The 25,451-nt window shown below is 38.7% G+C and overlaps 1 protein-coding gene across 2 annotated transcripts in view; it reads right to left on the bottom strand.

Annotated features, from left to right (window-relative positions):
- Window positions 1-6,025: 6,025 nt before the first annotated feature.
- MMEL1 (membrane metallo-endopeptidase-like 1) overlaps window positions 6,026-25,451 on the bottom strand; it is a 29,154-nt gene continuing 9,728 nt past the window's right edge. For both annotated transcript variants that reach the window (XM_009582171.1, XM_009582179.1), the window contains 19 exons: window positions 25,074-25,154; window positions 24,482-24,577; window positions 23,756-23,874; window positions 22,993-23,058; window positions 20,599-20,733; window positions 19,881-19,970; window positions 19,482-19,618; window positions 18,876-18,969; window positions 18,510-18,638; window positions 18,128-18,226; window positions 17,393-17,476; window positions 17,017-17,120; window positions 14,047-14,105; window positions 11,813-11,932; window positions 10,564-10,697; window positions 9,931-9,996; window positions 7,575-7,670; window positions 6,554-6,630; window positions 6,026-6,125 (listed from right to left, as the gene is read on the bottom strand). In XM_009582171.1, the coding sequence (XP_009580466.1) occupies window positions 6,026-6,125; window positions 6,554-6,630; window positions 7,575-7,670; window positions 9,931-9,996; window positions 10,564-10,697; window positions 11,813-11,932; window positions 14,047-14,105; window positions 17,017-17,120; window positions 17,393-17,476; window positions 18,128-18,226; window positions 18,510-18,638; window positions 18,876-18,969; window positions 19,482-19,618; window positions 19,881-19,970; window positions 20,599-20,733; window positions 22,993-23,058; window positions 23,756-23,874; window positions 24,482-24,577; window positions 25,074-25,154 (1,886 nt within the window). The remainder of the gene's footprint in view (window positions 6,126-6,553; window positions 6,631-7,574; window positions 7,671-9,930; window positions 9,997-10,563; window positions 10,698-11,812; window positions 11,933-14,046; window positions 14,106-17,016; window positions 17,121-17,392; window positions 17,477-18,127; window positions 18,227-18,509; window positions 18,639-18,875; window positions 18,970-19,481; window positions 19,619-19,880; window positions 19,971-20,598; window positions 20,734-22,992; window positions 23,059-23,755; window positions 23,875-24,481; window positions 24,578-25,073; window positions 25,155-25,451) is intronic.

Here is a 25,451-nt window from a genome sequence, read left to right as displayed (position 1 = left end):
GGCAGTATGTGTGTGGAGAATACTTCATGTCTGAAAGCTCTGCAGATTATGAATATGCATCTTGTTCCTTCCTGGAGTGCATAAGCCCTGTTTCAGTAGTGAAAACTCTGGATTCTTGGGAATTCCTTTAAAAAATATTACAGACCTTGTTTTGGGGACAAACAGTTTCATTCTTACTTAACACTAAATACAGTATGTACTTGTGCGGGTGGAGAAAAAGATGGTCTTGTACAGGGCTCCCCAGGTGACTGTTCCTTTGAAAATAAGTGAAAAGTCATCGCAACTGCTGAAGAAAGTATGAAACCTCAGGTGGGGGCAGGTGTTGCTTGTAGCTGAAATTGCTGTCCTGATTTGAAATGGGGAAACCAGTTGTAGCTTAAACTTCACCTGATCATGGGATAAATGATAATCAGTATCTTAGGAGCACAGCAAATGGTCCCTCTACTACCAACACTGGCTCTCAAACACAGAATGCTTGTAAAGCCGTGTTCTGCCACTACCATTGATGTTCGCAAGCTGAGTATGTAGCTGCTGCCACCAGCAACATGCAACATAACGGTCAGATGCCAGACAGTCCGGCAGAATGGCTGGACAGTAGGATGATTGATTGTACCACGCGATACTAACAAGCTGTGCTGGAAAATTTTACTTGACAGACTGAAGGTTTTTCAAGCTTCATCTGATCAGGACCTGGATCTTCCTGGAAAGGTATTATCATCTCTGCGCTGAACTTTGAACTGGCAGATGTGTTAAACTTGGATGGAAAAAAAGCTTACAGATGTCAGATGGAAACCTAATGCCATGTGGTGAACTAAGTGCACAGTAACAGACCCTGCTTAACAAGCCACGTTCTTAATTTGAAAGTCCTCTGCATTTATCTCTTTGTAGATGTTCACTCACTGATAGGTTAAGGTCAGTGAACCTTTGCTGCTGCCCCCGTCCTCAACTTGAATTGTTTCTCACTTGTGGTAGCACATCTCCTCTTCTGTGACCCTTCTGCATATGATTATGGAAAAGTAACATAGTGGACAGTAGGGAGTGTCATTTCCTAGTTGTTTTGAGCCTCTTATCTCTATTCTTGTTTCATCAAGGTCATTGGTGGCCAGTGTGATGCAGGGGGCTGTAACTGGAGAGGGGAGGTGTGAATGCAGTAGGGGTAAAACAGAAGGACGTGTAGGACTGTAAAGGGAGGTTGTAGCTTATGCACTTGGGTTGTGCTGGCACAGACACAAAGCGACAGATGGAAAGAGTCTTCTGCAGGTGGGAGGCGTAATAAACTTACATGAAAAAATAAAGTAACTTCCATGTGCTGTAATAATAACTTGGAATAAAACCTCCCAGGCACATTTTAATTATCCCTTTAGCACTTGCATGTGCCAGAACTTTTAATGGCACATGTCCAGAGCTTAATGATTTTGCAGAGTAATTAAATTGTCAGCCATGTGAACCTCCTCCACCTGACCTCTGCACGGTTGTGTGCCGTGTCCCTTGCTTGGCATATATATACTGTTGTCACTTTTCTGAGTTCCCTCACGGTAGGCAGTGACTGCCTAGCAATCTAGTATCAGACAGTTTCATAGTCCTTCTGCTAAGACTTAAGTGAACAAATACAAAAGAATGCAATTCTCAAGGCCAAAACTGTCCTATGAATATGGTAACAGAAAACAATAACTTGCACTTTTAGAGAAGGATTGGGTTATATACCCTGCTCCCCAACCATAATTACTTCTGTATTTCTTACAGTGCAATGAAGAGGTCTACATCTGATAAGAAAAAACAGGAGCATGAAATACCTAAGCAAAAATGAAGCTGGCAAGGACTGTCTTTGTTCTGTTACTCCCTATTTGTGGTAAACTTGCCTTTTTGCATTAATAGTCTCGTCTGATAGCTGGACCGCTGCAAATATGAGTAAGTGTTATATGTAAAAGATACTGTGCCTGATTCTATCCTTGAATTTGTGATATTGTTCATATTGGCAATCAATAGTTTGTTACTTCTTTTTTTTCCCTTCATACATTGTCTCTTGGATTTTACATTAAAAAGTTCCTTCTCAAATTTGCTGCTTTTTTCTGATATTCTGCTGCCAAAAGATGTAGGCGACCTAATTTTTCTGTCCTTAAAGAATTCCAATTGTGGTTTATCCTGAGGTACTGTTACTGGTGACTTAATAGACAAGTTAAACTATTGAACAGTGTAGTATTTAAAATGTCACTCTCTTCTTAATAACCCTAGAATAAAAACATTTTCACGATGGCAGGCAAACTACCTGAACTTGTTATGAAATCTGTGATTGTCAGGCTAATCTAGACCTAACTGTTAGGATAAATCTCTGAGCGGAAGCTGGCAAAAGGAATTGTACGTTCACAGCATTGCAGGACTCCCCTGAGGAGTCCTAGGATAACTCCTTTTTCTCAGAACAAGCTGAGAAAATAGGTGTCTATTACTATGATATGTAGGGGGCAAATATGAAAGGCATCTCAGGCCAGGACACTTTTCTTGGGGAGTCTGTTGCGCTGTAAACACCTAGCTTTTAAAGGCACGTGAGGACAGAGGAAAGAAAGGCACTTCGGCCAGCTCAGCTTACTGGAAGTGCCACATGAAAATACCAGCTACACAAGGGAAAAAGTTTTTATTACCTGACTATGAAATTTAGCTTTACTGTATGCATGTAATCTGGCATGGAAAATCTGAGTAAGTGAAGATGGACAAAATGCAGTTAAATACAGTTTATTTTGCCTGCCACCATACACAAATAATTAAATAACAAAAGCTGATTTATCAGAGCACTTGACTGTCTTGTAACCAGTCATTTAATGTTAAAACAAATTAAAATCCTTCCAATAGGAAACAGTAGTCAAATGATCTTCTTATGAACATCAGTTTTAGATGTGATGAGAGAGGTGAACCTCACTTAATGGCCAGAACAAAGCTTGGACAGCATTTCATAGTAAGGAGAGTTGCAGATCATATCAGTTTTTATACAGATAAAAAGCAATTTAGAAAAATAAAGTCCCTAGCCTATTACATGTATAATCCAATCCAGGAGCAAATACAAACCTAGTCTGTATAACAGTCAGTTTTAACAAGGCATGGGACATGAGCATTTGGTTAATTCAAGAGCAAAAACTCTGGAGAGTGAATAAAAACCAGAATGGAACATAATTAAGCTTGTGTTCAACATCCAGTTGCAAACATCTTAAAGCACTGTTGTTATGCAGAAATTAGGCTTCATAATTCTCACCAGATCACTGGTACATTGGCCTCTTACCTCTCTAATGATGGTAGGCAGAAAATAATACAATTGGCATGAAGCCTTTTAGGACATCAGAATCTCACCAATCTGCTGCTACATTTGTAACTACATGGTTCTAGTCCTCGATGGAGCCAAAAGCTCATGGTTAGTCATAGTTTGAGTTGAACCTTGATTAATGTCTAAATTAGTTACTGTCCATCTGTGTTTTACAGAGTCTGTGTTATCTCCTAACTGGCTTTAACTTGTAACCTCTTTGTTAATCTTTAAGTTCCATGGATGATATACTATGATATTATATAAAATTGCTTCTGTTGTGTTTTAGTAGCATTATTAAGTCTGACTTCAAAAGGTTTTGGTGTTCAGTATCTGAAGGAACTGGAACTTACAAAACGGACAGGCGTTAACTGTAGTGACACTACTGTGAATTTGGGGGGTTTTGTATTCTAAACTAATCCAGCTCTGAGGTAAAGTACCAGGAACAGAGAGTACCTTATCCAACTACCTAACAGGAAATAAACACCTCATTATGTGTCTCAGTAGAACCAAAACTTTTCACATCTGAAGCACTTCAAACTGTATGGAGGTGTGAGCAGGACACACACGTGCCAGGTTCTGTACTTCCAGGTTTCCTTTAAGAGCTTTTAAGTCACTTAAAGGGAAGTTTAATCCTAGTGTAGAATATTGTAACTTTTTTTTTTTTTAAAGGGCTCTCAGAGCTTGTTAGTGGACTCTCCTATTCACCATTTTTTGTTGTTGGGTTTTTTTTTTTTTTAGTGTGGGTCAATCCTAAGGTTTTCAGGCACTTATATATGTGAATCCAACAATTCCCATCTGAAAAAAATACCCTTTCCTCCCACTTAATCTGCCTTGAATCAGGATCTTTGTTAGAATTAATGTGGTCAAGTGCAGTTCTCCTCAGGTAACAGACTTAGCTGAAATAAACACAAAACCAAAATGTAATTCAGGTTGCGTTCCCTTGAGGAGGTCTGTATATATAGTCATCTGAGGTGCAACACAGAAAATAATTAGATGTGAAACACTTTTGCTATTACTATTAATTGCATTGAAAGCCAAATTCTGTGCTTTGTGTAATATTTGTTTGCAGTAGGCAACTATACTAGTGGGTGCTGAACAGTCTGTTCTTAGTCTTTTGAAGAGAGATTAAATAAATAAACTTGCAACTAAACCCTCTTACTACTTATTCTCCCTTCTGTACTTAACTCTCAGACTTTGAAGGGCATAGAAGAGCGGGTAATCCCTGAGGTAGCACTGATTCTCTGAGAAAGTTATCTTCCAAGATTACTTTTAAGATAGAAATAAATGTAATTGAACTGTATATTCCCAGCTACAGTAAAAGCAGCAATTTATCCGTAGACTGATTTCACTTTAGCAGGTCAAATTAATGCAAAAATCAGGAAGGTTTCATTCAGTGATTTAGCCAGTTCTTACTGTCACGTGGCCAGAATAATTCAGTGGGTCATCTCTTATGGCAAAGCCGCTTCTGTTAAGCGATTTTCATTTCCTTCCCTGTTGTTTAGATAATCAAACCTTTTGCTAGTGCTGCGCTAACGAAATCTGTGAAGCAAACAAGTAGTGGGATTTGGCACTTCGTAAGCTAAGCACTAGTAGTTACTATCTTGCTTTCCAGTGATTTCTGTGCTAGAAAGAAAAGCATTTGCTGAAAGAGTATTTAAAATTCACTATTAAGTGTTGGCAGTTTAAAATATTATCATTATATTAGAATGCTTACTGAGGAAAGTCACCCAAAACTCTCTATAGTAAAATGCTTGCTGAATTGGCTACTGTGATTTTTTTTTTTTTTTAATTAAAAATTACACTTGAAAATGTAACAAGTATTAAATACTGAAAAATAGCCTATGGCAAAATGAAAAGGCACAGGATTAAAAACAGCTTAATTGTTTCCATGGATACATGTTCGCTATTTGGCAAAAAGTATTTGATACACTTTCTTCAAGAATAAGCATCATTTTAAATATATCTCTGAAGGGAGGGACCCTGTAATTTTAACCATAACAACAGAATTTGTACTCCTAAAAATGTGGTCTTTCTATCTAGTAATACCTCACTTTAAGGTCATGTTACAATTATTCTTTGGAGCAGAGGAACTCAAGTGCAGTAGGAAAGTGCAGCTTTGCATTAAGTTAGCAGCCGACTGGCATCTTAACATACAGCTCACTTCATAACATATCAAGACAAATAGCAATCTCTTACAACAAAGCAGCAATCGAAGTGCAAGTATACAGACAGCACGAGAGTTTAAACTAGCTCTAACCTGAATTTGGGAAGAATGCACCAGAAACTGAATCAGAATACTGGAAAACAGTTCAGTGAAACATCTCAAACAGGTTTGCTGAGTCTCAAGAAGGTGCAGTTGTAAGACATAGTAAAATTATTGTTCCTTTCTGAAAAATAGATGTATAGTTGTTTGTTTGTTTGTTTTTTTTATTTAAGAATTAGTCTTTGTAACCCTGATGCGGTATCTTAATAACAGTCAGGATGTCATTTGAAACAGTCATTTCTGTTCTGGAGTGCGCTGTGGCTTTCAGCACAGCCCACCAGTCACTGAGATACATGTGTACTTCCCAGTGGAACTGTAAGAGCTTGAGTGCTGTAGTTTCCTTGATTCTCACTACAGTAGGTGCACCATTAGCCTTGGCTGTGACTGCATGGGAGAACATCAGGCACGTCATTGGCAAGAACCGTTTGTTGTGTCACCGGAGTATGCGTCATTCTCGCCAGTGTTCTTTTTGGTTACCACACTCTGCATTTCTCTGCAGGATGCATGGCTGTGCCTTTTTTACAGTGGAACACCTCTGAGAATGCTTCAAAGTTCTGCAAAGATCCCATCACCCTAAACAAAGAGAAGGAACTTATTTACATGGGTATAGTGCATGGAGATTGTTGCTCTGGAACACAGAAAGTCATGTCCATAAAGTGATTTAGAGTCTCATAACTCAAGTAGTCTCAGAATATGGGATACTTTATGCAAGAAAAATACAGCTAATGTGACTGATGAAATGCTAGAACAAACAGAGCACATAGTAAGTGGGTTCTGGTCCGTTCTCTATAGATTGGCAAATTTACCAGGCCAAGTAAAGGAATGTACTCTTCAGCAGTGTCCTACAAGCTATGGGAGAAATTCTGAAAGTTAGTCTAGATTTATCTTGTCTGTTAGAATATAGCTGCTAGCAATGAGCCACTCTCTCCTTTTGCGCTGTATTGGTGCAATGGGTTGAACCCAGTGAGTTATCAATTAGTAAATCAGTTCGTAAAACCCACCTGTATTTCAGAGGGCTGTGAACATCTGTCTTTATTGACTGGCTAGCATATTCTGGTCTGTAGGAACCACACCAAACCTAGACAAGGAGGATTAATCATTAGTGGGTCAGTATTAAAGGGAATTCAGTTTGGGGACCTTCTCACTGTTTTTTGTAGTTTTTCCTAAGAGCCATCCCAATTTGTTACAATATAGTTGGAGTATGTTTTATAGAGGAGGCAGAATAGATCAATTATTTACTGATTAGTTTTTGTTTTGTCAAGTTCTTGGATCAAGATCTGATGCTTTGGGATAGATATCACCAGATATCTTGATTTCACCCATGTGTTTCCTCAAACAGATGAGCTGAAGTCCGAGAGTCTGAGGCACAACACTGTGTTGGCCTACTGTCAAATATTTGACCTACTGTTAAAAATTTGTTACTCTAAGAGTGTAAATCTATGGGAGCTCCTCATCCAGGCTGAAGGGTGAAATTCAACTCGGCAAACTTATTGTTTCTACATTGTAATGAAATGGTATAGGGGAAAATAAGTGGAATTTGTAGCAACATCTGTGATCTGAATATGTATTCCTATTTTAGGGCTGCTGGCTTGGTATGTCTCAGGCATTCAGTTTTCTCCAACACATGTTAAAAAATGGATGAAACCCTGTCTGTATCAAAAGCAAAAGGAGTTTTCTCATAGATGGTAGTGGAACCAATATTTACATGAAACAGCAAGCTCTTGAAAGTTGTTGTCCCCTGTAAGTTGTTGTCCGACATGCCTTTTTCTTGGTAGATGCCCTGTTTCTCTGTATCCTCACTCTAGCAGGTTTCAGTAGTGCCCTCAGAAGTTATTGAAAACTCTTTTCCTCTAATCACTAAACCATCTTTTTCACATCTGTCTTGAGAACCTTTTGATGAGCGCAGTCCGTGGTGAATCGCTGTCCCAAGTAGAGCTTGGGACTGATTTTCTCTCTAACCTTTAGGATCACTTAATTTATACTTTCATGCAGCATGTAGTGGCTGCATCCAAGTGTTCTTACCTGGGCAAAGTTGAGGAAGAAAAGCTGTTTGTGGGACAGATTCAGTCCAGGCAACTTTGGCTCCTTCCCTTCCCGTTCCAGCCATTTTAAGTAGGCCTAGAAACGATCAATTCAGAGAAGCAGCAGGATGGCCTATTCAGGCATGATGGGTATTTTGAATGTTATTTTGGGGTGAGAGATTTTAGTCACAATGTATATGAACCCAACATGTCTTCCCTTCTGTATTTTTGTAGTTTTTATCTAATACAAATAGAAATTTTATGAAAAAGCTGTCATTGTAAGTACTCTGTTGACTTTTCTCGTGAAAAAATGAAACACAAAGTTAATTTGCATTCAGCTTCTTAACTACAGTAATCTCTGAACTGAAAACTGTTACAAAACAGGTAAAAATACCAAACTCTTACAAGGAAGTGGAGTTTTAGAGTAGTAATTATTGTTGGCCAGTTGACCTTCACTGCAAGAACCTATGCGTGTTCTTCACGGAGTCACTTGGAGATCTATTCTGTATTTCTTCAGCAGGGTGGCACACACCGTTATAGTGAAAGATATGCCACTATCCCGATGGACCATTAGTCTGCTGTTGTGTCTCAGCAAGCAAGCGTGACAAAATGTGACTGTTAATATCACGTTTAAGTATAGCTGGTGATATATATTAAATCAATAACGCTATGGAGACTGAATGCCCACGACTGCAGTTTGAAGTAAAATCATCGGCTTTCACATGACTTTTTCTATAGGAGTTTGTATCTGGCAATAAAGTGTTAAGTCTTCTCCACAGTTCTATGGTGATGATTTTTATCTCTTCAGGTAACTGCTCATAAAATAGCAGATAATAACCTTGCTCAATGTTAAATCCATTACCTGTTACTGTTACACATTAATTGGCCAATTTTCTTTTTTTAGGTATATTGACATAATGGAGACAAGTTAATGTGTCCTCATGCTGGTTAATTTCAAACGTTCTATTACCTTATCCTCTTAGTTGCTGAGATAGTCCCAAAGCACACAAAACATAAAAGGTAGAGCTGAGGGTAAAAATACATTCAGCACCACAGAACATCAGAGGATTCTATATGCAGGCAGTTTATGTCATACCACACTACTCTTCCACATTTGTAATACCTTTTAGAACAAAGTACGTACTCGCTTTAATGAAGTAATTAATTTTAATGGTATCCCTCAGAGTCAAAATTGTCAGTTTAGATTTCTGAAAATTCAGGATGTTCTGCTATAAACACTCTTAACTGTTGCCATATTCAGAACACCAGAGGTAAAAAGTTTTACCATGACATCTGTTAGGATTATTCGTAGAAAAGAACATTCCATGCTCACACCTGAGCTCCATACGGAAAGCGCCTTTGTGCTGATAAATACTGTGTTCCTATTTATAGCGATGGTTAGTAAACACGGAGTGTTAAAGATACTGGACTTCCTGAGTCTGGAAGCTGACTTCCCCTGGTAGAGCAGGAGAACTAAGGCGATATGCAATAGTGTTTGTAACAGATGAAACCATGCTGAACAACACAGTTTTTCAACCACAGCATGGAGGTAGTGCTCTGAAATATCAGTTGCATTTTTCTTGTTTTGAAAATAACTAACTGGTTGAAGCAACCTTTTACCTTGGAAAGAGGCAGGCAGTTCTGAGATTATCAATCCTTGCGTTTTTATTTTGCTTTCTAGCCGCATGAAAACTAAATAGCAGCAAGGTAGAAGGGACTTCTTTGTGTTATTTTCCTAAAGCTTATAAAACGTGTAAGAAAGCAACAAAAGGAGCTAGGCTTTTAGAGGCAGGTATTTTGGTAAATATGATCTGTATCCCTCTTGGGGTATTTCCATCTATTCTTTTCATGTCCTACCTGATGTGTCACTTTTGAGATCAAAGATGAAAAGCATGAGAGAACTAAACTTGGAAAAAACAGTTGCTCTGCTTCATAATATCACCAAACTGTGTTGCCAAGAAATTAGTGCTCTGTTGCCATGTGACAAGCTGTTTGAAATTGTAGCTGCCATTTTCAGAATGAAGAGCTTGAGAAAATGGAGGGTATTTTATCTTTTTCCTAGCTAATACTGTACCTATTTATGAACATTGCCCTTGTTTACCTGAGACAGAAGTATGCAGCATCAAGCATTGTAGCACATCGAAGTATAGCTAGGAGAAGTAGGTGGTCTTCTCCTGGGTGCAAGAATGCCAGCAATCCTACACTGATTGGATCTAAGCTTCTAGAGATATAATTGAGGCTTTAAGTTTCTGAATATGGTAATAAGATGTTAATTGTCATTTTTTTTATGACAGAATAGGTAACCCCATTGCTGAATCCCAGGGGTAAAGTTAACTCACAGTATATTTGAAATTTACCTTATAAGCCTGTCGGACTCCTCCATTATCTGCAATATTTTCTCCTAATGTGCTTATTCCACTGACCTGTTAAAGAATAATCATTCATTTACTCTATAGTCAGTAATATTAGCAACCCTAAGAACCACAAGCTGAAGCACAGTCATGCATCACAGATAGACAGTCATGTCTGGAACAGAAGCAGTGACTTTGTGCTGGGGCAAAGAAAGGAGAGAATGAAAATAAAAAATTAATAGGGTAAATAAAAAGCTGTAGATTAGAATAGAGACAATATATACGAATGTAACATGAAAAGAATATGGGCTGCTGGGCTATGCTAGCAGGACTGGCAAAATACAGTAGCAAACACCAGATTTCCTTCCCCCTTGCAAAAAACACCTCATAGGGCCTGGCAGCAAAAGAACACGTGGGCACAGCTTACCATTAACGCAACTGCACACAGATATTCCTGGTTTTCTAGGCTACACTAGTATGCCTAATCTACAAGAAACAACCCTTGTATCTTATTTCCAGAACAATTATCCTGTAGTATGTGGGGTTTTATGCTTATCATCTGTAGAGTTTCTCCATTTACATTCATTACTTTTTTCTGTACAAAAAGCCAGTGGTGTGGAAATGGTTGTGTTTACTTACATTTTGTCCTCCAGCCAGCTCCCATGTGTAGTTCCCGTACTGATAAACCATGCAACGAGACTGCTCCTTGAAATGCATAGCTGAGAAATTGCTCCACCAGTCAAACATATTTCCATCTTTATCAAAATTTCTACCTGTATGTAAATCCAAGAAAAAGGAAAAGTTTTGAGTGAGAGTATGTTAGAGCAACCATTCTTCCAGTGTAGCACCTGTTTCTTTTTAATGTTAGAGCTGCCCTTCCTCCCCTCTTTCCTCCTTTGATTTAGATGGTCTGTGCTACAGAGATTTATCAGAAATGTTTTTCGCACAGTTGATTCTGCTTTGGCACAAGGGAATGAACAAGATCAATTGCGGTCCTTTCATCTCTATTCTCTATTATTCCGTGATTTCCTGTTCGGTCAGCAGCCCTGACTTCAGTTATAGCACTAAGGCCTAGTTTTATTTCAAATTGGATTATGCAGAGATCATGTAACAAAACTTGCCACCACCTTTGAGACGTCTAAGGTGCTTATTCTGTGTGTCCATGTGCCAGAACTGAGGTTCATAGAGAATTCATTACTTTGCCACAGCAGGAGAAAGCTGGAATTGCAGTTCTGGTGTTTGTGTTCTCAGCTCTCTGGCTATAGCCTGCTTTTTATTTGCTAAGGATCTAGATTTCTGAGGCTATATTGTGTGCTTATGTGTAATCTGCACAAGCTTAATTAACATAAAAAAACCACATTGAAGAAAACCCATGTATAAGAAATTACTGGCTTACGGTATCAGAAGTGAGTTTTTGCACAAAACTATTTTACATAGCATTGTAGAAAGATAATAAAGTCAATTTATTTCAAACGTTCATGTTGGAAAAAAAAGTCTCCTGTGATTTCAAGACACTACTGACAGCTCTTCTACCCCAAGAATATAGTTCACAGATTTCATTTTACTTTAGGAGGCAGCATATCTGCTTGCATTTTATTTCCAATCTGACGATGCTGTAAAAGTAACAGCTTTTCCTGAGAATTGTCATTGACTCAATTTATTTTTAACATCTGCTTACTTCTTGTGTGACCTGCTTAGTTCATGAAACACTCACTGCAAAATGTTCAACAGAATGTTAATAGTGTGCCTGTATTGCTCCCAGATAGTGACTTAGTGGGTATGTGATCGTGTCTGCATGGATACTTCAGTCACAGCAGTGTGTAACTTTAATTTCCTACAGTGTAATGTGTGCAACTGAAAGAATATATTTTCTCAGTTATCTTCTCACCATTGTCATCAAACCCATGAGTAATTTCATGCCCAATAACCATCCCGATCCCTCCGAAGTTCAGGGCTTGTGGTTGGTGTTTGCTGAAGAAGGGGGGCTGTAGAATCCCGGCAGGAAAAACTGCAAAGAGGGGAAAAGAGAGGGAGATACTGTAAGGTAGCTTTATTTTTGCATACTTTGCAGATAGATTGTTTGCTTGGTTTAAGGATCAGGAAGGAACATAAAATACAAAATGATTAGAAACAACATCATGCCTCCTCATGTGAAATTGTTTCTCTTGATAAATGGGAAATGACAAGTTAATAAAGGTTTAATTTAGCACATCTGCAACTACAGTATCTCCTTGTTTGAGAACCAAGCATCATTTACATTTCAACTTCAGTCTAATTTGGTCTGTAATGTATGCGGCAGTAAGTCAAGAGCAAAATGTTAGTAACTGTCTCTTGGAGATAAGTACAGTTTGTGTTTTAGAGCCATTTTATAGGGGTGCTAACGGATGTTTTACTGCTTTATTTTTGTTAATGAAAGGTTATGCTGATTACCAATAATACTCGGTGTGTAAAACATGCACAGTAGTAATTCCTACAGACCACCAAGTGCACTTGGATGCCAGTCTGGGGCGGGGGGCAGTAGGAGGTCTATCCTTCTTCAGTCTACTGGCAAAAGCCTTATATAGAATCAATGGGATTCAGTCTTCATCCCATGTACATAAGATGAAGAGTATACACACTTCTAGAGGAATTAAGACTGCAAGCAATTCATTCTAATAAGATACTTTCTAAGAAGTGAGATGTTGAAATTACATAGCAAATATTTCATTTAGAGACAAAAACCTTTTTGACTATATAGAAGGTTTTATCCGTACAATTTTGGGGAGAAATATGTAAGACAGACTGCAGTAAGACAGAAGTGGGAAACTGAAAGTAGCGTGGAAAATGATTTTCCTCAAACTAGAGACAGGAAGAAACAGGATTTAACTGACTGTTAAATCTACTACTGTGGGTAGCTATGCTTGGATTTTTGGCTTGCATGTTCATCTTCAAGTTGCTTAAACCAGTTACTTCCATATTACTTACAAGGGCAAAGTTGTAGAGGAACCAGTCATCTTTAAGACCTGAGTTCCCTGCCTGGAAAGCTGGCTCACAGCTGATTATGATCAGTGTAAAACCACCGTGGATAAATAGGGAGCCTGAGCTTGACTACAAGTATAGTTCCAAGATGGTATGCACTAGCAAGCTAAAGGAGTATCCTGCTGTGGCTGAAGGACTGGTCACAGCTTTTACTGTACCTACAATACAGAGGTAAGTGGAAGCTAGACCAATGGAAAACAGTTTTTTCTGATGAGACTAGAGGGCTACATTATGAGCACTTTGGATGTTTCTGCTTTTAGCAATTATCTACATTTTCCCTTGTGACTGTTGGTTGGTTGGGTTGTTTTCTGTTTCTGGCCTTTGCCCTGTGAGCAGGATACAATTGCTGTTTGGCCTAAAAAAGGCATGGATTTTTCCTCTTATGGTATTTGGCAGTACTTGGATAGTAGATCTTCTTGGCAGTCTGGGAATTTGAATAAGCACTACTTAGTAGAAATTATTTGGTTCTTCTCCTGTTTGGGGTGCTCAGAATTCAGCAAAGACTCTACAGCATCTGCAGGCTTAACCTGGACTGCTGGCCACCTGCACCAGCTCAGAGATCGGGAAGCATAGGTTCACTATGTCTTAAGCCTGAAGATCTTCTCTGCTAAGGACAAGAAAGGTCAGCCTAGCAACTCTGCAAAAACTTGCAGATCTGACATTCTGTAAGCAGAGGCAGGTTTCTTTAGTCTGGTATGCCTCTTATCAATGTAATTTCAGTACCATATGTACAGATAGCGAACTGGAGAGCTGCCCATATGTTTATCAGGAATGTGGAAACATGAGTACAAACAGCCTGAACACACTGTAAGCATTCTCTGGTCTCTGAAGCTGGCACTCATATAGTAGCAGTTACTGTCTCAGGCTTTCAAGCATAAGGCTGTTCCAATTACAATATATAAACTATGCCTGCCAAGTTGAGGGGTGGGGGGAGCTGAATATTCATCAACAAAGCGACTGCTTGAAAAGAACAGCCTGTCTACCTTGCCCAGAATTTCCACAAGAGCACGGGCAGGTTTGCCTCTGATAGCAGACTTGCACCCTTGTGGTGCAAAAAATGATTAATTAGTTCCATGCAGCTGTTTAAAACTGTTGTAAACCTACCTATCTGGTTCCGATTGGGGGAATAGAATGCATTGACCACTGCAGCTCCAATTATCCATCTAAAAATAAATGTTGCACACAAAGTTAGTCATGATTTTCTTTTTAGACATTCTTTTTATTGAATTATTATTGTTAAAAAACGTAGCCTGCACATAAGGAAAGGATTGAGGTAGGGAAGAAGGGTGCCATTGAACACAGCACCTTCCATCCAAAACAATGCCAAGTTAAAGTGAGAAATGCTTTTGCTCTTGAATGTTGAACAGCCACATTGGGGTGGAATGTGGTAACTGTTTACCAGCTCATCTTAACACTATCTGAGCTTGAGAAGAAATGAAGAGTTTACATTCAAAAGAAAATTAGCATTTTGAGCAGCAGAAGGCAGTTACTCAAATTAGAAGTTAAGACCAAACTTTGCTGAAAAATTAAAACTGAATAATCACAGTCAGATATGTAAATGTCTGCATTTGGAGTCTGATATTTCATAGATAATGAGTGTTAACTTTGAGAAGTAATTTTTAAGTAGGCTACTTCTGGAAATTCTCTCCAATAGCTTGATAACTTCTTATTCTTCTCTTTCTCCTCCCCTTCTCTTCTACCTCTGACTTCCAGTCACCCTGCTCTAATGAACCATGCAATAACAGTCTGAAGCCATGAACTCATGATAAGTATTCAGCAGCATCAGCCTAAGATATTCTCCTTCCCACACCTCTTGTCCTTATAGTATCTTGTGATACCCTAGTTGCTCTATCTGCTGTTATTTTGACATAATTACTTGTGGGCTGCTCTGGAATGGAATCAAATTTCCTGCTTCAGAAGTAGAGCCCATGTCTATATCTTTCAGTTTTTGAAAAGTTGGTTGTTCTGGACTAACAGAACAGAGAGGACTGTTCATCACAGCCTGGGAACAGGAATAAGTTGTAGAAATGGGTTGTGCTGGTACTGCCAGGAACCTGTGCGTAACGCATAGAGAGGGAGTAGGAATCTGTTACTGAATTTGAGGGGGTACTTGAGAATTTTTCAAAACGGTTTTGCTCTGAAGGCCAGTCTGTTGTGAAAACGTATTCTTGGTCCATAAGCTTCTCCTTGGCATGCCTGACATGAAATGTTTGTAGCTGGCCAGGTAGCTTGTAATAACTAACCCCGCCTTCCCCAGAAGGCGGTGATTATGAACAATGGCTAATTTTCTTAATTGCAATGATTAGCTAGTAATATCAGCAATATTAGTTATATACTCTCCTTCAGTTTAATTAAAGTTATCTGGAGTGCTAAGTGGTTTTATGTCTCCTTGAGGAAATTCTTCAAGCTGCTGGAGAGACATCACTAGAAAGATGTAGTTCATTACATGGAAGAAGTGCAAATTATTGGTATTTCATAATCCTCAAACTACCAGGCAAAGAAAGTCTAATTCATGAATCTATGAAAAGGTTCCCACAAATGTGCTTTAAACCACACTTAGAATGAGCAGAGGTATTGGGAATTTCAGCTAAGGGCTGTCTCTGTAGACAGACTATAAAAGGCAGCAGTGATCTATAACACAATTTGTGGATTAAGAACACCAATGCTGTGCAAAAATTTTTGCTATGAAGAGCACCATGACCGATTCCTCAAGAAATGAGGAAACAGAAAAAATGCTCTGTTATTTGGCTGACTGATGAGAAAACTCCCTTGGTGAATTATTCATCAGTAATTCACTGATTCTAAGTGTCTGCATTGTGTGCTCGCATTTTGAGTTAAAACCACTTCACGGGAAAAGGGAAAGAAAAAATGAATAGGCTTTGCAACAATTCATTTGACTAATGCTTCCCTTTGGAGAGTTTTTGTTTGCTTGCTTATTAATAACTCTGTGTTACTTTACATTTTGTGAAGAGGTGTTTGAAATTCTTATTGGAATCTACTTTCCTTTGTCTCAAGACGTTCTCTTCCAGCATCACACAGGCTGGAAGCCTATTAGCAAACAACGCATCAAGTTGGTATTAGCTTCCTTAATTCTGCCTTCCATTACAGTGTGTCTGTCACTAATTCAGCAGTATTCAGCAGTAGCTTTGCCAGACTGCTTCCTGAGCTGGACACCTCCAACACAGCTAACTGGACTATTAAAAGTTCAGATTGGCTAGCTCATAGCTCTGGAAATCAGGTCATATTCCAAGGCATTTGTTGCTGAACATGCAAGCGAGGGCTTCTGGGATGTATCCATGTCATGGACTTGGCAGGAGCTCAACTGCACTTTGAAGCACTGGAGGGTCGTCCTGGTGACGTTGTAATGCTTCTTACTGGTTAGGGATGCCAATTGCTCACCTTGGAGCTGTTAGTGACAATTTATGAACATGCTACTTTTGATTGTTTTAAGACTAGCACTGGCTGAGGGTTTGCCTAAGAGTAGAGAACTGTGAGGTAACAGCTAGGGCAATACAGGCTAAGACCTGAGACTAACTCAGGATGCATTCATGGAGTCAAAGAAGGGATCGTGAAGAAGCCAAACCTGCACCTATGAAAGGCACTTCCTGAAAAATACATTTATGCTTTACTAGGTGCAATGTGACGTAATCAGCTGGAAATGGACATAAATTAGATCTGGTGCTCAACTTCCAAGATTGGGCATATTTCCAACAGAATTCTGGCCAGAATATTTTAAGCTTTTTTCCCCTGATTATAAATTTTTAGAAGTTCCATAATACTGCTTATCTCATCTCCTCCTTGCTGGGTTGTCAGAAAGATCTGTCACTTCTTTTGTGTTAAGTAGCTTCAATGTAATACCTGAATGTGAAGCAGCTTGATGAACGATGAGGGATTCCAAGAGAACTGGATTAATTCCTACCACAAGAGGCAATGAACTACTTGTTTAATTCCAGGAAATAACTTAGAATATCTCAGACATAAGCATTCTCGGCTATCCACAGCATATGACTTAAACATGATAACCGTTATTTCAGAATTTAGATTGTGTCTGTAGCATGCAGTCTGGAAACTTACATATCTTGGTCAACTCTCTCTCGAAGTTTTTTCAAGCTCTTTTGGGCTCCAGCTTTCAGGTTTTCCAGAATGTTTTCAAAGTAATGGTGTTCACTGAAGTTTAACTAAAGAAACAGATATCCAAGTATATTAGTAAGCTGTGCAGAAAGAGGAATTCCTCATGCCACTGCATGTATCTTCTAAAAAATGTTTTGATTGCAAGGTATCACTTAATGGTTAGCTCTTTGCATGCATTTATTTATAAAATGTTCAACACCATCAAGTTTGTATGCTGTCCAGTCACTTGGAAATGACAGGTAGAAGATTCCAAGTGGCAAGAAAATAAGTGTAGGCTTTTATATTGAGGTACTTATTGAGGTATGCACAGCATACTTACATTGGCATATTCCTGATCTAGTTTTTCATTCTGATCTTCCAAAATGTAATCTGGATAGCCAATTTGTTCTCTAATTGCCATTGCCTAGGAAAAAAGAGTTTAATGTTTCCTCATAATTGTGGTGTGGTTTTTTTTTTTAAGTTTCAATACATAAATAGTTCAAATTCTTTATTGCTATTGTCCACCTGTTTGTGAGAAACTGGGTGCAAATATTTAAAGACCTTGTTCAAATGCACCCTATTGACTAGTAAGACTTTTTTTTTTTTAATATGGAACGTACAGTCTTCCCCTCATCTCCTGGTGTCCAGCCACTATGGTAGACTTGCAGACCCTACAGCACCATCTGACAGGGACTGGGCTTAACCCTCATTTAGTACCTTTTCTTTTCCTTGCTATTGGAACAGTGCTGATGGTGCTAAAGTCAATGAAAAGTTTGTGAAGTTTTCTTTGGGGGACTGCATTGTATTCAGTTTTCATTCTAGTTGATGCATTGGGTGCCATCTTCTCTCCTCATTTATACCATGGTTCACAAGACTCATTAAAGAAAATAAAAATGTGTGTGAGCTAACAAAGGATTAAAAAGAAGAGGACAGTGTAATAGGATAATGGATAACAGGATAGTGAACATCAAAGTTTCTTCCTCTCATTTGTAAAGGAACTGGGAATAGTGATGCTACAAAATTCCGAAGATCTCATATTCATGACAGAATACTGAAGTTCCTTATTATCTCTGACCTTCTCACGAGCTTTCTCTTTAGATGCCTCATCCATCCACTGTAACTCATCTAAAGTCTCAATGAACACTTCACGAATCTTATCTATTAAATCTCGGACCTAAAAGAGAGGCAGTAAGAAATTAATCATTGACATGCTATTTTACCCAGGCACACCTAAGGAGGGGTGAAAAGCTTCCTACTGAAAGATGATGTCCCCAAATTCTATGCTCTAAAACATGGTACTCAGTGTTTAAAAGAGCATCATAAATGAGTTCTTATGCCTTCTGACTCTTGGCTGATTGATATCTTTAACTGACAAAATAGACTGGGAGATCAGATGGAGGGGAATGGGCACTGTAGACATTGTGAATGTACAATAGTATGAAGGGTAAACTACATACCATCCTCTTGCTCTCACCAGCAAATGTCTCCCTGACATACATTGCTCCCACTGCGTTCTCCATGTTGTTGTTGACGTAACTCACGCACTCCCTCCAGCGGGCTTCTTCCAGTGTTGTCCCATAAAGTGCCTGCGACACAAAACACCACAGGATTAATTCTGCCTACGCATCTCTTTTCTAAATCATTGCCTAAAAAGGAGGTTAACCTAAGACAAAGGTTTCCATTGTTGGGATTGCTATTCTTGGATTTGTTTGGGGATTACATGACATAATAATGTCATCATATTGACAAGGACTTGTTTTGGTGACTGTGGGACTCCCTTCCAGTACTATGCTCTACGGTCTCTTTAGGAAGAGAGGAAATACCTTCCTGTAGTTGGCCCGAGCATCCTTGAAACGCCGACTCAAGCTGCTGACTCGATCGATTACCAATCGCCAAAGGAGGTAGTTCTGGATGGTGCTGCGTGGGAAAGCAAAGCTGAGTTTAATCCCCTGTAAAAAGCAACACTAGTGCAGACAGTCAGAGGGGGATCTTAATTTGGAATGGAGATAAGAAAGCAACTGATTGCTGCCAGTCATCAGTTTCACAGCATCTACAGGTGACTGTTCTTATTTAACAGGCTGGCTAACTGTCGAGGCATCCAGACTGAGGACTGTACTACCATTCTGTTCAGGGATTAATTTTTTCTTCCCTCCCTCTCCCTTCCCGCCCCCCAAGTGTAACAAGAGCTAAGCCTGTGACATTTTTTTTTTCTTCCTATTTAACCTTCTCTAAGCATGTGAGCAGGTGAGACACCTGGTACCACAGTACTTTAGGACCATAGGATTTTAGAAGACACTACCCATATTTTACAGTGAAGTGGTGTCACTTTTCTCAGAGAAGCTCTGGCACAACTAGCAAGCGGGCCCAATAATCTACATTTCCACAATACCTCCATAACTTTTGTCTTGGATATTCTCCAGTTTGTTTACCTTGCTGAGTATTTTGAGATAATTGCTTTCAGCTCTTGCAGATAGGGCATGCCATATACAACAACCTCTTCTTCTGGGTCAACCTGAACACTTACTGAAGACATGACACCTTGGATGAAGAAGGTCCAGTTAAATTCCTAGGCAGACAGAAAGACACATACCAATGTCAGGTGTTTAAGTGCCTTAGTAACTGTCTGGACTTTGTACAGTCTCTGGATTGAATGTAGTTGTAGTGTTGTTCAGTAGAAAAATGCCTTTTAAGAGACTCTGAACACAAGATTAAGAATGGGAATGATTTTATACCTCTCTTTGCATCACTGATAAATTCACAAAGCTATTTCCAATTGGCATGGTAATAAGGGGAGGCTGAAAGTATTAGACTGCTCATTAAACACTTACGTTCAATGCAAACTTTTCCTGTAGCTCTTTTAAGGTCATTTTGTTGTACAACAAGGTTACATCATGCCTTTCTTCTGCTGGGGTAGTTGCCTGCAGACATTCACAAGGTTATTACTAAAATCAACTGACACAAGTGTCAATGGCTGAAACCGCATGCATGCACATGCACGTATACACACTGAAATAATATGCAAATAAAACAGTTGATTTTGGAAAAGAAAGCTCATTTGATGGTGTCCAGTGCTGCTTTCTAAATTTCAGTACAGGAACTCAGGTCCCTCTCCCCCCCCGATTCAGTAATGTTTCGGTAATATGTTGAGCCAAGTGGTTCCCTCTATCCTCTTTAGAATGGACGACTAAGGTCTTAGAGATTTTTAGGGTGCTATAGACTTCTAAGGATGCAAGGGACCTAGCCCTGGTGTTATCATAACGTATGTTTAGCAGAAGATAGATTATCCTGCTTTAGGAGACTCCCAAAAATAAATATGGCTAGGACTAGAGCAGACACAGCAGCAGTGTATACAGTAGGCATAATTATACACACAGAGGCTCCGATTTCTGGGCTGCTCATGGTGCAACAAGTCGTCTTCCTTCCACTTTCTTCTAGGCCCTGAGTTTTCTGCTGTGTTGAAAACTGCTGCAGAAAAGAGCAAAAGACTCTCCCCCTCATCCCTTGTCCCCCACAACGTCCTGAGAAGTTCTTGATTTCTGTACTCACGTTTGCAATCTCTGTTTCAAGCTCCATAACCTTTGCCATTTCCTTGTGGACAAAGGAATCATCTTTAGATAAATTCTTGTCTTCCCGGATCATTTTGGCAATGGTGATCATGAACTGCAGATAAGCTTCTCTCACCTGCACACAAGAAACAGAACATGTGGGTAGCATTGTGAAGAAAAGGTTTGCTGTCTATCATTTCTCATTCAGCAAACCGTTATTTTTGTTATTTTAGCTTTACTGTGTGCTGTGAAGAAGTCTGGCCCAGGCATCACAGCCTCTGCCCTTGTCTCCAACGCAACCCTCCCCACTCCATTTTTCTCGTCTTTTTTTCTACTATAATAGATACTACTGCAATACCTAGGACCTCAGTTCACCCTGGAAGACCTTACAGTGCAGTTGCCAGTCTCAAAATACATAGTGAAAGCAACACTTTCTGCTTCCCTGTGCAATCCAACTCTCTGGCGTTCTGGATTAGAACTACTACTTGAGCAAAGAGAAAGCTCTGTGCTTTGAGTTACACTATGGGAACAGTGATCCCTACTAGCCAAAATACAGGGTAAACATGGAAGGTTTAAGTTATCTGAAAGTAACACCTTAAGTCTTGTAAACTCTCTGCTTTTACTGTCTGAAAGAAAAGTTCTGTATGGCTGTGACTTATGCCTCAGAATGGACCTTGAAAAGATATTTGGCTGCTGAGGGAGTACTGATCTCTGATGCAGGAAAGCTTAATACTACCTATTCTTCTTGCATACTTTTCTTCCTCCACAGACCTTGGAAACTAGATAAATAAGTAACTGTTGTGAAATTGAGTCTGGGCACTTACATGATGATGATTTGTGTTTTTAGACTGAATGCTGAGGCCTTAATCAGGCCAGACTCCCACAGGCCTCAGTATGAGTTTTGCCAAAAGATGCTGGACTAAGCACAGGGGGAGTTTGGGTCATCAGAGTTTGGTTCATTGTCTGTGGGAAGTGAGCTGTTAAATAGCAAATAAAAAGGGGTTGTGTCTCCTCCTTATTCATTAAGATTAAAAACACAGCCTTAGCCCTTCTTCTTTATAGCTTCAAATTAAAACTGTATTAAGCAGTACTGGTTTTCTTTTGCTAATTTAGGATTGTCTATGTAGTGTACCTGATTTTCTACCTCCTACAAGTCAATCTAAGTCTGACTTTCATGCAATGATGCATAAATATCCCTCTTTTCTACCGTAACTGCCACTATATATGTGAAACTTGCAGAATAGAATCCTAGTTCCAGCAGCTATGTGTAGTTCCCAACACAACTAGGAGGAGATTGTTTTGTATCATGAGACAGATAAACAGAAACTGGCAGTTTATAAAGATGCCCAGAAGGTGTGGAAACAATCTCATAAAAACTGCACAGGACCGTATTTTAGACTATATTATACATGAGAATATAGTCAAATACATTGAAGTAAGAAGACGACTAGTCTCACTGATGTCTTCATCTGCCTTTACAAGCACTAGACAAAAGAGTCGAAAATGCTGATTGTTGTTTCTCTGTATTCCCTTCCATTCATGTTAGGAAAATTAGTTTGATGTTAGGCTGCAAATACTCTTTGTTAGTATGACATAATTGAGGAAAATAAAATGTACTAAAACAGTACTTTCATCTTGGAAACTGATAAATTATCTGGCTATGTTTGCAACAGCTTCCTATGTATTTACAGAAATCCTCACATTTTTGCTCTGAGCATTGGCAGAGAAAAGCAGCTAGAAAATAATCTCTAACAATTTTCATGTAATTTTGGGGAAAGAGGGGAGTAAGAGGCAGCAATTCTTACTAGCTGAGTATATGTTTCATTGATATAGCTTTTGCTGCTCCATGTAAACCACTTTTTTTTATTATTTAACTTTTTTCCCTTGAATGAACACGTGAAAAATTCTGAATATTTTGGTGTTCAACAAAATGTGTTTTGGGGTATTATATGTTCAAATATGATCCAGTATGACAATTATTCTCCCATATCTATAATCCATCTTTCCAGTATCTTGTAAAAAGTATCCAGAACTTTAGAAGAAGATATAAGTGAATCCAAGATAACCTGCACTGAAAATGTGAACCTATCCTTCAAAATTAGAGACTGTTTTAAGCTATAAAACATGATGATTTTTTATTTCCCCATACCTTTCTCATCTTTATGAATTGGCCAATTCTGGGGAGGCTTGATATTTATACAGTTGTTCAGTCCTTTTGTAAACTTCACAAAATTTTGATATAATTAGGAAATAATGTAGCAATGAACATCATGGTCTACTTCTGATTGTTACATAACATGAAGATTCATATATTTGAGTTTTCCAAAACACAGGGATGATAAGTAATAAAGTTGTTTTAGTAGCACATAGTAAATAAATTACAAGGAATACTTACTCTTTGATAGTTGCCCCCATTAAAGTAGTAATCCCTGGATGGCATTCCTAAACTTGGCTGGTCAATCTAAAAGAAATCATACATTTCTTTAGTTAGTGATGAACAGGAACTGGTGTTGTCCAAAGGTATCCTTGAAAGGCAACACGAAATGCTGCATGTGCCATCCTTTCAGTGTTGGAATGACAATAGTACACTCTTACTAAACAATTAAAGAACTTTAGCTTTCTAGGAACTGGGGTGAGATGGAAGGTACAACTTTTGTCTCTGGATTTCTAGATAAGGATAGGATGGATACTTAGTGTGGGTTATCAAGCAAAATCTTTCAGTAACCATTGAGATCTAAGAATAAATTTAAGCAACTTAGAAAAGAAGTTGCTTGACTTGAGGGCTAGACTTCATGCATAAGCATATATGAACAAACTCTGAAATATTATTTACACGTTTTAAAAACATGGTTTCCTGCTATATATTAAACCTCACCACCATTTTGCAAGTCACAAGAATTTACAACCCTTAAATGCTGTAAATCAGCCAAGGTCCATTGATTTTTATTTCTTTAACTGAAACAAAAATTACGCTACCATAAAATGTTTCCCAATATGACTTTGAGACAGATCTGCCACTTGGGGTACAGAACTGTTGCATACACTTTGCCAGTATTGTGCATACCCACTGACTTACGGAAAGCTAATCTGTATGCAGTGTAAATAACTACCCATTATGATTCTGGCATATAAATAATTCCTTGCAATTTTTTTCTTACATAAATGATGTGTCTGCTGGAATCCCGGTCATCATTCCATACAAACATGTCAATGAGGACACGTTTGTTAAATCTGGAGTTCATTATGGAGAGTTTTTCTTCCATGCTCCAATTTGGCTCTGGGAGATAAAAGAGAAAATATACATCATTTATCAATATATATCAGGACTGCTTAAGTTGTATAATTTGCAAGCTTATTGCTGAAATTGCTTAAACCAGACTGGACATGATGTGAGAATATTTGTACGGGACATTCCTATAGTGGCTAAAAATTGCTAGACTGTTCTTACTGGCCTTATCTGTCTCAGTGATATAAAGTAATCATAAATGATTTCTTATATATATATGCAATTGCCTATACATAGCATAAATCACCATGACCTTGCCTAGTTAGGCAGTTATGCTCCAAACCCTAATTAATATGCAAGTATTAGAACACAGCTATATTGGTTCTATTGCTTTTGTTTTCATTATTCATGTTGGTCCTCTAGGCTTCCTAACTGTCTTAAAATGTACACTGTTCATGAATGAGATCTTATAATATGGATATTAAATTTATACTATCTTGTTTATACAGATCACTGCATGCTAAATATGTATGATACCCTGACTTTTGTTTACAAAGAAAACGTTAAAACGGAGGATCTAATTCAATGACAGTAGTCTCCTTAGTGCAGTAAATAATTCTGACTTAATGCTACTGAGCTTTTTCAGGTACAGCATTACCTTTGGTCTTATTCCAGTCTGCAGAAGCCACTGGCCAATCTCCAACCATCGTCAAGGCCTCTAGCAGAGGCAATGAATCTCGTTGCTCTATAAGACCTGAGAGAAGAAAAAACAAATACTATATTGTTTTCATAGGAGAAAAAAAAAAAAAAGAAGAAAAAACAGGTAATGGGCCTAACAGTTTAAATCTGAAACTGAATTTGTCATAGCAGAAAATAAGAGACACCATGAAATCATCTGTCTCCTACATTAGTCTTCAGAAAAGTAATGAAAATACTTCTGTCGACTTCAGTACTGATTTTGACTGAATTGGTTTGGAAAGGATGAAAAGGACACATTTTTGCATTCAGAAGGGAAGGCTTTGCATTGATACCAGAGGTTGGTAATCAACATCCATCCTTTCTACATCCCAGAATGTGTATACTAAGCCTTAATGATGTACCAAGGCATCTTCATTCATCTGAAGATTAGCTTTCCAGGCAAGTCCATGCAGATTAGATAGATATTGATTGGACTTCTGCTTAAAAATACATTGGTACTTTTGTACATTTGGTATTAAACAGGAGAATCAATGGAACAAGAAGAGACTCACTCTCATTCATGCATGACTTGTAAAGTATTTTAGCTTTCTGAAATGCTTCTCTGTCCCCTTGATCTGAAGTCTCCAGCACACCTGGGGAAGGAACCATTGCAGTGAGATTTTTGCCCTGGAAAGCTTTGATCTTTTCGTAGAAAACACTGAGAATTCAGGGCTATGATAAATACTTGCTTCTGTAGGCTTCAATTACTGAGAAACTAGAGTGCTCTTTAAAGGAGCTATTAATGGAAAAAGTGTCAGGAAGGAGGACATGCATACAGCTTGTCCTGCTCCTTTTGAAGTTAGTACCAAATCACCTATGGCTAATTTTTAGTGGGAACATCCTGTTCCCACAAAACGGGTGTAGTAAGAGTTGTAGAGATTAAAGGACCA

This window comes from Fulmarus glacialis, unplaced genomic scaffold, assembly GCF_000690835.1.
Source record: "Fulmarus glacialis isolate BGI_N327 unplaced genomic scaffold, ASM69083v1 scaffold6720, whole genome shotgun sequence".
In the NCBI taxonomy this organism is placed as follows: Eukaryota; Metazoa; Chordata; class Aves; order Procellariiformes; family Procellariidae; genus Fulmarus; species Fulmarus glacialis.
This window is presented reverse-complemented; position numbering and strand designations above follow the sequence as displayed.